The sequence below is a fragment of the Gekko japonicus genome, unplaced genomic scaffold (genome assembly GCF_001447785.1).
Source record: "Gekko japonicus isolate JY-2015 unplaced genomic scaffold, Gekko_japonicus_V1.1 scaffold4444, whole genome shotgun sequence".
Taxonomy (NCBI): Eukaryota; Metazoa; Chordata; class Lepidosauria; order Squamata; family Gekkonidae; genus Gekko; species Gekko japonicus.
Window position 1 is genome coordinate 64,550 of NW_015172684.1, and position 13,894 is coordinate 78,443.

General features: G+C 52.2%; 1 protein-coding gene across 1 annotated transcript in view; it reads right to left on the reverse strand.

Annotated features, from left to right (window-relative positions):
- SLC1A4 (solute carrier family 1 (glutamate/neutral amino acid transporter), member 4) overlaps window positions 1-7,471 on the reverse strand; it is a 57,372-nt gene extending 49,901 nt beyond the window's left edge. Inside the window, exon 1 of the mRNA XM_015421776.1 lies at window positions 6,960-7,471. Within this exon, the coding sequence (XP_015277262.1) occupies window positions 6,960-7,471 (512 nt within the window). The remainder of the gene's footprint in view (window positions 1-6,959) is intronic.
- Between the last annotated feature and the right edge of the window lie 6,423 nt (window positions 7,472-13,894).

The window sequence follows — 13,894 nt, forward strand, 5'->3', positions numbered from 1 at the left end:
AAGAAAAGGCCCAACAAGAGATGGATTTTGGCTCCATTAAGGAAGCCCTGGGCCTCCGTTTGCAAGACCTGAGCAAGACTGTTAACAGGACATTCTGGAGGTCATTAATACATAGGGTCGCCATAAGTCAGAGATGCAACTTGACGACACCTAACACACACACACCAAGTGGGAAAAGAGAAACGCTCTATTAAATCACTCTCGCACCGTCTCAAGTTTAAAATCAAAAACTGCTGAAGGGTCTCGGTCATTTGAGACCTCTCCAATGGTGTCAATCATGCACGGAGCAATCATTTCAAAAGGACAGCCGTGTTAATAGGCCGTAGCAAAGTAAAACGGAAATCAAGCCGCACTGTCGTTACCAAGTTTATGCCAGTAAAAGCTTTTATGAGTCAGACCTCATTTCTTTGGAGATCGCGGTAGTTAGCACTGTTAGCAGTTGCACTAGTTAGCAGTGAACAAACACTGAAGACAAACACAAGAAGAACCCTACCTAGCATCTAGTTCCCAAATCTTTATTCAATTAGTTCATTCATCATCGGCAATAAAGCTTTCCCAGTGACGGCTTATCAGCTGCAAGAATCTCATATACAGCAAGTCAGAATGTTTTTCTTTCAAGAACTCTGTCAGGGTTAATGTCAAAGCACTGATGTTTGCGAACCTACTATTTCTCCCCAGCGTGAACACCAAGTTCCCAGCGGCACACCAAGTTCAAATGTAGTGTTTCCTAAGTCTAACTAGTATATTTCAATCCTGCCCTTCCCTCCAAAAACCACAGGGCGGCAAACGTGGTCCTTTCTGTCCCTATTTTATTGTCACAACAGCCCTGCAAGGTAGTCGTGACTGGCCCATGATCTCTCACTGCACTGAGGAGCGCAGATCTAACTCCCAATCCTAACCTGACATTCTTCACCATTACACCATGTTGAATAGCCAAAGTAGGCCATTCATCCGATAATGTTTGTTTCGGGTGCATGATGCAACCCTTGCTGGAGCATTTGGGGCAGAAACTTAAAAAATCATTTGCCCTTCTGAAAACTACAGAGAAAAAAGTTGGGGCAGAAGGAAAACCTGAAAAGAACAGAGATTAAAAGACAGATGAGTGATTCTGGGGGGGGGGGAAAGCTGAAAACAAAAAATCTACGGAACGAAGTCTGAGTCCAGGGGCACCTTTAAGACCAACAAAGTTTAATTCTGGGTATAAGCTCTCGCGTGCATGCACGCTTCTTTAGATACACTGAAACAGACTTCACCAACCATTACATATTGGGGAGGGGAGTTAAATTGCCAGGAAGAGCTAGTTGGAGTCAAGATGCATTCCTGACTGAGTGACAAATATAGCTCAGATTGGATTAAAGCAGGTGGTAAGACCTGCGAATAGCAGCAAATTAGCATACAGATAACAAAGGAGTTAAACAGAATGCGAGAACTGAGTGACTTAGCACGTGTGGTGGGATAAGAACCCGATATCTCTGTTAAGCCTATATAATCTCTCTACGTATATGTAAGGGCTGGCGAAGTCTGTTTCAGTGTATCTGAAGAACAAAAGGCTATACACAGAATTAAACATGGTTGGTCTTCAAGGTGCCGCGGGACTCAAGCTATTGCTTCAGACTAGCATGGTGACCCCACCCAAATGAGAAAAATCCGTGCAATTCCTTTGACTAACCAACCAAAACAACACGGAACAGCATGCAACCTTTCAAGTCTGAAGGAAACAAACTTATTGGGCAGATCCAAGGAAAGTGAGTAAGCTTTTTACCCGCCCACAGAAAGAAGCGCCACAACAGATGCATTTTTTTTTTAAAGGAATCACTAGACTTTTGGCCAGCATCAGACTACAACTGCACACGTACCCAACGGAACATAATGGAGTTTACTTCAGAGCAGGCACACACATAGGCTTGCACTCTGTGATACTTGTTGCTGTGGACTTGGCCGTTTGCACTCGTCCCCTAGAAGATATTTGAGTCCTGTGTCTTTTGGCTTCCCTTTTGGTGCTCTTCCCCACATTCTATTGCTTCAGACCAACATGGTGACCCCACCCGAATAAGGAAAATCCGTGCAATTCCTTTGACTAACCAACCAAAACAACATGGAACATCATGCAACCTTTCAAGTCTGAAGCAAACAAACTTATCAGCGGATCCAAGGAAAGTGAGTAAGCTTTTCACCCGCCCACAGAAAGAAGCGCCACAACAGATGCATTTTTTTTTTAAAGGAATCACTAGACTTTTGGCCAGCATCAGACTACAACTGCACACGTACCCAACGGAACATAATGGAGTTTACTTCAGAGCAGGCACACACATAGGCTTGCACTCTGTGATACTTGTTGCTGTGGACTTGGCCGTTTGCACTCGTCCCCTAGAAGATATTTGAGTCCTGTGTCTTTTGGCTTCCCTTTTGGTGCTCTTCCCCACATCCCTAGACAGCAATGCAAACAGCCCTGGCTTACCTCACCAGGACAAAATTCACATGACACCTTTTACTAGGGCCGACCAACAGTCTGAACAGGCCAATCTTGTCAGCTAAGCAAGGCTGGTGGTGGTCAGAACTTGGATGGGAGACCACCAAGGAAGTCCAGGGTTGCTACGTAGAGGCAGCCCATGGGAAACCACCTCGGTTGGTCTCTTGCCTTGACCTGGATGGCCCAGGCTAGTCCAGTCTCATCAGTCCTCAGAAGCTAAGCGGGGTCAGCCTCAGTTAGTGCTTGGGTGGGAGACCACCAAGGGTTGCTATGCAGAGGCAGGGGATGGGCAAACCACCTCGGTTGGTCTCTTGCCTTGACCTGGATGGCCCAGGCTAGTCCAGTCTCATCAGTCCTCAGAAGCTAAGCGGGGTCAGCCTCAGTTAGTGCTTGGGTGGGAGACCACCAAGGGTTGCTATGCAGAGGCAGGGGATGGGCAAACCACCTCGGTTGGTCTCTTGCCTTGACCTGGATGGCCCAGGCTAGTCCAGTCTCATCAGTCCTCAGAAGCTAAGCGGGGTCAGCCTCAGTTAGTGCTTGGGTGGGAGACCACCAAGGGTTGCTATGCAGAGGCAGGGGATGGGCAAACCACCTCGGTTGGTCTCTTGCCTTGACCTGGATGGCCCAGGCTAGTCCAGTCTCATCAGTCCTCAGAAGCTAAGCGGGGTCAGCCTCAGTTAGTGCTTGGGTGGGAGACCACCAAGGGTTGCTATGCAGAGGCAGGGGATGGGCAAACCACCTCGGTTGGTCTCTTGCCTTGACCTGGATGGCCCAGGCTAGTCCAGTCTCATCAGTCCTCAGAAGCTAAGCGGGGTCAGCCTCAGTTAGTGCTTGGGTGGGAGACCACCAAGGGTTGCTATGCAGAGGCAGGGGAACAATTACGGTATTATTATCGGCACACAATGATGATGATGATTTTGTGACACACAAACAGCCTCCAAGCCTGAAAAAGAGTTCTGGAGGAAGCGGAAGGCTCGCATGCTGTGCGGTGCCAACCGGTCTGACCCAATAAATGGCACTGGACTGCATCACGTTTTGGGTTTTAGGTTTTTTCACTTGGTGCTAGTCTCAGAGGGTAGCTGTGTTGGTCCGCCCTCCACCGGGGGAACTGCGATCTGGTCCTGAGTCGCCAGGAGTCGGCTGTGACTTGATGACACACAATTGTTATTATCGGCACACAATGATGATGATGATTTTGTGACACAACAAACAGCCTCCGAGCCTGAAAAAGAGTTCTGGAGGAAGCGGAAAGCTTGCACGCTGTGCGGTGCCAATAAATGGCACTGGACTGCATCATGTTTTGGGTTTTAGGTTTTTTTACTTGGTGCTAGTCTCAGAGGGTAGCTGTGTTGGTCCGCCCTCCAAGAGCTATAAATTGAGCCCTGCGGCCAAGAAACCAACAAGATCTTCCATGCGTGAGCTTTTGAAAGTCAAAGCTTTGCAAAGTAGGAACTCAGGACGCAGAGGTACAACACACACTATAATTTCTCCTCTGCTTTATTCGGATTACAACATGCATGGTACCTCTGCATCCTGAGTTCCTTCTCTGCAACACCCTTCCCACCTTCTGACTGGGATGTAAGGACTCAGAGGTCTCCATCCCTGCTTGTATCTGACGAAGGGAGTTTGGACTCTCGAAAACTCATACCTCTCCCAAAAACCTTGCTGGTCTCCAGTGTACTACTGGACTCCGATGTAGTCTATCTCACTACAGAGACTAATCTTCTGCCCCCCTCTGCTCTATCCAAGCTGTTTATAACATGCATGGCACTTTTGCTTCCTGAGTCCTTCCTGCAGGGAGGGGCTGTGGCTCCCTTGAAGAGACTCTGCTCGGCATGCAGAAGGTCCCAGGTTCAGTCCCCGGCATCTCCAGTTAAAAAGCACAATGCAATAGGTGATGGGAAAGACCTCTGCCTGAGACCCTGGAGAGCGGCTGCCAGTCTGAGTAGACAAGACTGACGCCAGGAGATTAACGGTCTGGTTCTGTGTAAGGCAGCTTCAAGTATTATGCTTTTTGGGTGGGGCCGTAGCTCAACATTAGAGCATCTGCTCGGCATGCAGAAGGTCCCAGGTTCAGTCCCTAGTTAAAAGGACCAGGCAGGAGGTGGTATGAAAGACCTAAGTGGCTCAGTGGTAGAGCATCTGCTTGGTATTGCAGAGGGTTCCAGGTTCAATCCCCGGCATCACCAGTTAAAAGGACCAGGCAGGAGGTGATATGAAAGATCTAAGTGGCTCAGTGGTAGAGCATCTGCTTGGTATTGCAGAGAGTTCCAGGTTCAATCCCCGGCATCGCCAGTTAACAGGACCAGTCGGTAGATGATGTGAAAGATCTCTGCCTAAGACCCTGGAGTGCTGTAGAGGGGGCTGTGGCTCAGTGGCAGAGCATCTACTTGCCATGTAAGAGGTCCCAGGTTCAATCGCTGGCAACGTCGGATAAAAAAAACCAGGCAGGTGGTGATGTGAAAGACCTCAGCCTGAGACCCTAGAGAGCTGCTACCAATCTTGAGTAGACAATATTGACCTTGATGGACCAAGAGTCTGACAGTATAAAGCAGCTATTGCTAATTGTTATTATTATTATTATTATAAAAGGACCCACAGACCTCCATTCCCGCTTGTCTCTGACGAAGGGAGTTTTGACTCTGAAAAGCCCACACACACACACCCTGAAAACTCTTGCTGGTCTCAAAGGCGATTTTGGATAGACAGCAAAAAGCCCAGTAGCACCCTTGGGACTAGCAAACTTTCTTGTAGGGTAAGCTTTCAAGAAACACAGTGCTCTTCATCAGATGCACGGAGCGGAAGATAGCCAGGCCTCCAGCTGTTTCCATCAAACAGATGGACAGACGTCCAGCTGTTGCTTTGGGGCGGCCTGGCCAATGGTTCCTTCTTCCCGGGCCCCGACCAATGCTCTCTCTAAGCTGTAGAGTCTCATGAGCAAAAATTCTACTTTGTGAGCTGCTGGCATTAAAGCTGTGAGCGAGTGATTCGGCTGCTGCGTCAGTTGGTGTGCTCTGGAGCCGTCCTTAAGAACATAAGAGAAGCCAATGTTGGATCAGGCCAATGGCCCATCCAATCCAACACTCTGTCACACAGTGGCCAAAAATACCAGGTCCCGTCAGGAGCAGTGTTCCCTCTAAGCTGAGTGAGTGTGAGCTAGCTCAGTTTTTTAGCCTCCGTCTCACACATTTCGGTCTTAGCTCAGGAAGGAGGGCTCCAGAGCAGTGATCCCTCTAAGCTGAGTTAGTGTGAGCTAGCTCACAGTTCTTTAGCCTTCAGCTCATACAATTTTCCCTTAGCTCAGGAAAGATGGCTCCAAAGCAAACTGATTTATGCAGTAGCCGAATCGCTTGCTCACGACTTGAATGTCAGTCGCTCACGGAGTAGAATTTTTGCTCACAAGACTCCGCAGTGTAGAGGGAGCATGGTTCCAGAGCAAACTCATTTATGCAGCAGCCAAACGGCTGGCTCACAACGTCAATGGCAGTCGCTCACAAAGCGGAATTCTTGCTCACAGGACTCCATGGCTTAAAGGGAGCATTGCTCTAGAGCAAGCCAATTCATGCAGCAGCCAAACTGCTCACTCAGAACTTTAATGCCAGCCGCTCCCAAAGTGGAATTTTTGCTCACAGGACTCCGCAGCTTAGAGGGAGCATCGATCAGGAGACCCAGCAGCGGGGCCAGACCTCCTGATGGCACCTGGTACCAGTGTTCCCTCTAAGCTGTGGAGTCTTGTGAGCAAAGATTCTACTTTGTGAGCTACTAGCAATAAAGTTGTGAGCAGGCGATTTTGGCTACTGCGGAAATTAGTTTGCTCTGGAGCAGTGTTCCCTCTAAGCTGTGGAGTCTTGTGAGCAAAGATTCTACTTTGTGAGCTACTAGCAATAAAGTTGTGAGCAGGCGATTTTGGCTACTGCGGAAATTAGTTTGCTCTGGAGCAGTGTTCCCTCTAAGCTGTGGAGTCTTGTGAGCAAAGATTCTACTTTGTGAGCTACTAGCAATAAAGTTGTGAGCAGGCGATTTTGGCTACTGCGGAAATTAGTTTGCTCTGGAGCAGTGTTCCCTCTAAGCTGAGTTAGTGTGAGCTAGCTCACGGTTTTTTAGCCTCCGGCTCACACATTTTTGTCTTAGCTCAGGAAGGATAACTCCAGAGCAAACTCATTTATGCAGTAGCCAAATTGCTCGCTCACAACTTTAATGCCAGTAGCTCACAAAGTAGAATTTTTGCTCACAAGACTCCACAGCTTAGAGGGAACATTGCTCTGGAGCCCTCCTTCCTGAGCGAAAACAAAAATGTGTGAGCTGGAGGCTAAAAAACTGTGAGCTAGCTCACACTAACTCAGCTTAGAGGGAACACTGCCTGGTACCCTTCTGAGCTCAGACACAACTGTGCGAGCCGGCAGGCTAAAAACCTGTGAGCCGGCTCGCACTCGCTCGGCTTAGAGGGAACACCGGCCCCGATCCCGGCGGCGTCGGGCTGGGCGCTTACCTGGCCAGGTCGAGGAAGGAGTCGACGGTCTCCTTGCTGGCGGGCAGGGCGCCGTCGAGGCCGAGGGCGTGGGAGTTGAGGGCGCCGGCGCCGCGGCCGGGCTGGATGATGAAGCCGAGGGCGAGGGCCAGGGCGGCGGCGCCGAGGGTGGTGAGCAAGAAGTAGGCGAGGGCGACGCCGCCCAGGCGGCCGAGCGAGCGGGTGTCGAGGCTGGCGGCGCCGGAGACCAGGCTGCAGACGACCAGCGGGAGGATGACCATCTTGAGCATGCGCAGCAGCATCTCGCCCGGGAAGGCCAGGTAGGCCACCTGGGCGCGGGAGAGGCGCAGCCGCCGCGCGCCGGCGCCCAGGCCCAGCCCCAGCAGCACGCCGGAGACGGTCAGCAGCACCAGGCAGTGCCGCCGCAGGAAGCGCCCGCAGGAGCGAGGCCGGCAGAGCCGCAGGCGGGGGCGCCGCGGGGACGCCTCCTCCAAGCCGCCCTCCAAGTAGCCGTTCTCGCAGGGCTTCGCCATCACGCCGCCGGCCGCGGGCTGCCTCAGCGAGCGAAGGGAAGGCGAAGCGGCGCGCGCCAAAGCCGGAGCCCGACGTGCGCCTCGCGCCTTTTACGCACGGCCGGCGACAGCGACCCGGCTCGCGCGCCGCGCCGCTCCTCCCACCCGCGCGAGGCTGATGCAAGCCAAAAGCGGTCTGAGCTCAGCCCCGGACTACCCCCCCTCCTCGGGGAGGGGGGCTCTCCGCCAATCAGAGCCGCCGCCGCCCCCCGCCTGGGAGAGCCGCAGTGGTGCTTCCCATCTCGGCGTCCCCCATTTGGCGCCGGCTCGTGGAACGCGCCGTGGGGGATATAAACCCAGCCGGCTGCTCGGCGCGGCCACAAGCCGGGGGAAGGTTGCCTTGCGGTTACCACAGATAATCAGATTTCCCCCCTCCCTGGGGGGGGGAAGGGAGGGCTCTCCACCAATCACAGCCGCCGCCCCCCGCCCGGGAGAGCCAAAGTGGTGCTTCCCATCTCGACTTTCTCCCCCCCGCTGGGAGGCGGCTCGTGGAACGGGCCGTGGGGGATTTAAAGCCAGCCGGCGGCGGAGCGCGGCCACAAGCGGGGAGGGTTCCCCCGGGGTTGACACCAAACAGGGGGTGTTTAAAAGCGGAGAGGTTACTGCCGTAACGCGGCGTTTTTGGAGGACCGGGGAGGAGGCCGCATCTTGGCAGCATTCTTCTTCTCCTTCAGGGTCCTTGAAAACCACAAGCGGGGAGGGTTCCCCCGGGGTTGACACCAAACAGGGGGTGTTTAAAAGCGGAGAGGTTACTGCCGTAACGCGGCGTTTTTGGAGGACCGGGGAGGAGGCCGCATCTTGGCAGCATTCTTCTTCTCCTTCAGGATCCTTGAAAGACATCTGACAGAATAATCGGGGGGGGGGGGACTGAAGGCCTCCCCCTCAAAAAAGGGCGGGAGCTGGAACCGTGTGTGTGTCCGCCGCCCTTTTAAGTGGACAGAAAGGCCCGGCTTTTTTTGGCCCCGGATGGGAACGCGGCGGAGGGAGGGCGCCGGCTTCCAGCCAGCCAGGCGGCCATTGGCGCTTTATTTTCGGCGCCTCCGCTCGCCTCTCTCCCCCAGCTTGGCCATCCGTGGCTGGAGCGGAGCGGGGAATGACAGGCGAGGCGAGGCGCGGCTAAGCCCTTCTGGGGACGAAAGGCTGTCCCGTCCTCGCGTGCGCGGGGCGGGGCCCCGGACGTCGGCGTGATGTCATCGCGGGGGGGGGCGCGCTGGTCTGGCGGGCAGGTGGTCGGGTGGCGGGCAGTTTGGTGTCGTGGTTAAGTGTGCGGACTCAAATCTGGGAGAACCGGGTTTGATTCCCCACTCCTCCACATGCAGCTACTGGGTGACCTTGGGTCAGTCACAAGCTCTGGCACAGCTGTCCTTGAAAAAGGGCAGTCTCTGTCAGAGTTCTCTCAGCCCCACCCACCTCACAGGGTGTCTGTTGTGGGGAGGGGAAGGGAAAGGAGTTTGTCAGCCGCTCTGAGAGAGCCAGTTTGGTGTAGTGGTTAAGTGCCCGGAATCTAATCTGGGAGAACCGGGTTTGATTCCCCACTCCTCCACTGGCACCTGCTGATGTGACCTTGGGTCAGTCACAAGCTCTGGCACAGCTGTCCTTGAAAAAGAGCAGTTTGTGTCAGAGCTCTCTCAGCCCCACCCACCTCACAGGCAATGTTCCCTCTAAGCTGTGAAGTCTTGTGAGCAAAAATTCTACTTTGTGAGCTACTGGCTTTATAGTTGTGAGCAAGCGATTTGGCTACTGCATGAATTAGTTTGCTCTGGAGCCTCTTTCCTGAGCTTAGACAAAAATGTGTGAGCTGGAGGCTAAAAAACTGTGAGCTAGCTCACACTAATTCAGCTTAGAGGGAACACTGCTCACAGGGTGTCTGTTGTGGGGAGGGGAAGGGAAAGGAGTTTGTAAGCCGCTCTGAGACTCCAAGTGAAGGGCGGGGTATAAATCCAATCTCTTCTCCTCCTCTTCTTCTTCTTCTTTGGCACGAGCGCCCTTAGGAAGGGGGGGGGCGTTCCGTATTTTAAGGCACACGCCTTATTTTGAGGACGGGAAAGGGAAAGGTCTCCCTTGCTCGGAAGCCAGCCGAGTCTGACTCTAGGGTTGCGGTGCTCATCTCCGTTTCAAAGCCGAAGAGCCAGCGCTGTCCGAAGACGTTTCCGTGGTCATGTGGCCGGCATGACTAAACACCAAGGCGCACGGAACGCTGTTCCCTTCCCACCGAGATGAGCCCTGCCCCCTTGAGTCGGATTTGACTAGCTTTTGGATTTGACTAGCTTTCGAGCAAGGGAAACCTTTGACTTTACTGTCCCTGTCAGCCAACTGTGTGACAGTCATGAAGAGAGGGGAAAGCAAACGGTCAACAGCCAGGGGTCATTTCCTGCAGGAGCGCACAGGAGCGGAGCTCTGGCAGTAAAGAGCCCAGGGGGCGGGCACATGCAACAAGCCCTGCCCCCTCTGCTCCCAGCAGCCCTCAGTCAGACCAAGAAGCAGCCGGGTAAGTTGCAGAGACACCCTCCCCGGCCCCCAGTCCAAAACAGTCCAGTGACACCTTTAAGACCAGGTTTTATTCAGGTACAAGCTCTCCTTCCTCTGCGAGGGCAGATCTGCACGTCCCCCCCCCAATAGCTAGCAATCCAAAACAGTCCAGTGGAGCCTGAGCGGTGGGTGTTGCCTTCTGACACACTTCCGGTGATGTCAGGGTGTGTGGCATATGCAAATAAGTTATGCTAATGAGTTATGCAGGGTGTGCTAAACTCCCTTGAGCCCTTTGAGTAGGGGAAGGAGGAGACGGAAATATTTTAATTAACTCATTGTTGACATTTCTTTAAATTAATTGCAGTAGCTGTCCCTAGCTCATTACTCAGTCTCTTAAGGGAACTGCTCCTTCCCGACATGCATGTTTTGCATACTGTGTCTACTTTGATATACTGAAGAATTGTTACTTTAGGTGTTTATACCCTGCTCTTCTCCCCAGTAGCAGGTTGAGCCCTGCTTAGTCCTGGTTAGGGAATGTATGTTTACAAACTTTCGTCCCTGAGAATTCATTGTCAGCAATGGAATGTTGGCAAAGAGGCCAACTTTCGCAAGGGAAGTGAAAGTGGTTCGCTACGATTGATCGCTGGGTCGGCGCGGATTGAGCCTGATTGGACAGTGCAATCTGGAGCAGAGTTAAAGGTAAAGGTTCCCTTGCTCGAAAGCCAGTCGAGTCCGACTCTAGGGTTGCGGTGCTCATCTCCGTTTCAAAGCCGAAGAGCCAGCGCTGTCCGAAGACATTTCCGTGGTCATGTGGCCGGCATGACTAAACGTCAAGGCGCACGGAACGCTGCTACCTTCCCACCGAAGTGGTGCCTATTTATCTACTTGCAATTTCTTGCTTTCCAACTGCTAGGTTGGCAGGAGCTGGAACTAGAGATGGGAGCTCACTCCATCATGCGGCACCCGGGTCTCGAACTGCTGAACTACTGACCTTCCACAGCCTGCAGTTCAGCGTCTTAACCTTCCTTAAACCATTGATGTTTTGGAGGTCATTAATTCATAGGGTCGCCAGAAGTTGTAAGCAACTTGAGGGCACTTAATGCAAAAGCTCAGAAGCCCATCGACTTCAGTGGGCTTAGAAGGATGTAACTGCACTCAAGTTTGCGCTGGGAATATCTGAGAATTTTTCAAAGGCCACTCCACATAGAGCATGTTAACAATAGTCCGGCGGGCGAGTATGTTAACGTGGCCAGTGCATTATATTATATGAGTCGCTAGCCCTCAATGATATTTGGGATTCAGACTGTGGCCAACATTCCGCCACATATCTGTGAGTCATTAGTTCAATACATTCCCCATTCCACAATCATAATCCCACCTGTCCATCTGTTCTTTCTCCATGTGGTCTGAATCTGTTTCAGTTCTCACGCCTTGTGGAAATATATTTTGAAAAATGCATCCTTGGTCAAAAAGAGCTTCAGATAGTGAACAGGAATCAATTTCCTTACGCAAACATCAGGTGCAGAAACTCATTGTAAAGCACTATTTGATCAGAAGTAAGAGTCTGGACTCTTGAGAGTCCCTTGGACTGCAAGAAGATCAAATCAGTCAATCATAAAATAAATCAACCCTGACTGTTCCCTGGAAGGCCAGATAATGAAACTGAAGCTCAAATACTTTGGCCACCCAATGAGAAGGGAGTCCTCACTGGAGAAGACCCTGATGCTGGGAAAGATTGAAGGTCAAAGGAGACGGGGAAGGCAGAGGATGAGATGGCTAGACAGTGTCATAGATGCAACGAACATGAAGTTGAGCCAACTTCAGAGGACGGCGGAAGACAGGAGGGCCTGGCGTGATCTGGTCCATGGGGTCGCAAAGAGTCGGACGCGACTGTGCGACTGAACAACAACAACAACAAAAGAGTCTGGTGGCACCTTAAAGACCGTGGTTATTTTTATTTACAAAATTTGTATCCCACCTTTCTGCCCTCACAAGGGCCACCAAGACAGCTAGAAATTTAAAACAAGGGAGGAGGAGGAAATTGGATTATATACCCTGTCCTTCACTACCCAAAGGAGTCTCAGAGCGCCTTACAAACTCCTTTCCCTTCCCCTCCCCACAACAGACACCCTGTGAGGTAGGCGGGGCTGAGAGAGCTCTTTCAAGGACTGTCCTTGAGAGAACAGCTCTGAAATAATTCGTAAGTGACCCAAAGTCACCCAGCAGTTGCATGTGGAGGAGTGGGGAATCAAACCTGGGTCTCCCAGATTAGAGTTTGTGCACTCAACCACTACGCCAAACTGGCTGTCATACATACATGGCCACCTGGATCCTTGCCATGGTAACGAGACTAGACTGCTATAATGCACTGTACATTGGTCTCCCTTCAGAATCCATCCGGAAACTCCATTTGGTGCAGAATTCTTGACTATTATCAGAAGCTAAACGGAGCACACACATTACTCCCATTCAACATTCACTCCAGTGGCTGCCCATCAGTTGCCGGGCTCAATGTAAGGAACTGGCTGGCCACTGTGTGAGACAAGATGCTGGACAAGATGGACCACTGGTCTGATCCAGCCGGGCTCTTCTTATAAGGGGAAGGCCTCGGCCTCTCTGCCCTGTTGTTGGCCGTGAGGGTCCATCTAGTCCAGCATCCTGTCTCACATAGTGGCCAACCAGTTCCTCTGGAGGGCCAACAACAGGGCAGAGAGGCTGAGGCCTTCATAAGAACATCAGAAGAGCCCTGCTGGATCAGACCAGTGAGGGTCCATCTAGTCCAGCATCCTGTCTCACATAGTGGCCAACCAGTTCCTCTGGAGGGCCAACAACAGGGCAGAGAGGCTGAGGCCTTCATAAGAACATCAGAAGAGCCCTGCTGGATCAGACCAGTGAGGGTCCATCTAGTCCAGCATCCTGTCTCACATAGTGGCCAACCAGTTCCTCTGGAGGGCCAACAACAGGGCAGAGAGGCTGAGGCCTTCATAAGAACATCAGAAGAGCCCTGCTGGATCAGACCAGTGAGGGTCCATCTAGTCCAGCATCCTGTCTCACATAGTGGCCAACCAGTTCCTCTGGAGGGCCAACAACAGGGCAGAGAGGCTGAGGCTTCCATAAGAACATCAGAAGAGCCCTGCTGGATCAGACCAGTGGTCCATCTAGTCTAGACTCGATAGACCACTGGTCTCATCCAGCAGTGCTTTTTTTATGTCTCTATGATCACCTTGGCCTCTCTGCCCTGTTGTTGGCCCTCCAGAGGAACTGGTTGGCCACTGTGTGAGACACGATGTTGGACTAGATGGACCACTGGTCTGATCCAGCAGGGCTCTCAAGGGCAGTCCTCGAAAGAGCTCTCTCAGCCCCACCTACCTCACAGGGTGTCTGTTGTGGGGAGGGGAAGGGAAAGGAGTTTGTAAGCAATGCTCCCCTCTAAGCTGTAGAGTCTTGTAAACAAAAATTCTACTTTCTGAGCTACCGGCATTAAAGTTGTGAGCAAATGATTTGGCTCCGGCATAAACCAGTTTGCGCTGGAGCCATCCTTCCAAAAATGTGTGAGCTGGAGGCTAAAAAACTGTGAGCTGGCTCGCACTAACTCAGCTTAGAGGGAACACTGCTCACAGGGTGTCTGCTGTAAGCCGCTCTGAGACTCCAAGTGAAGGGCGGAGTCTAAATCCAATCCCCTCCTCCTTCTCCTCTTCTTCTGTGGCACAATTGGGGATTCGAACCTGGGTCTCCCAGATCTTCATCCAGCACTTTAGCCATTACACCACACTGGGCTTTTCCACTCCGGGTTTTTGGTCCAGCTCAGCTTCTCGTCTGCATCGCCTGCCCATGTGGAGAAGAAGAAGAGAAGAAGAAGAGATTGGATTTATACCCTGCCCTTCACTTGGAGTCTCAGAGCGGCTTACAAACTCC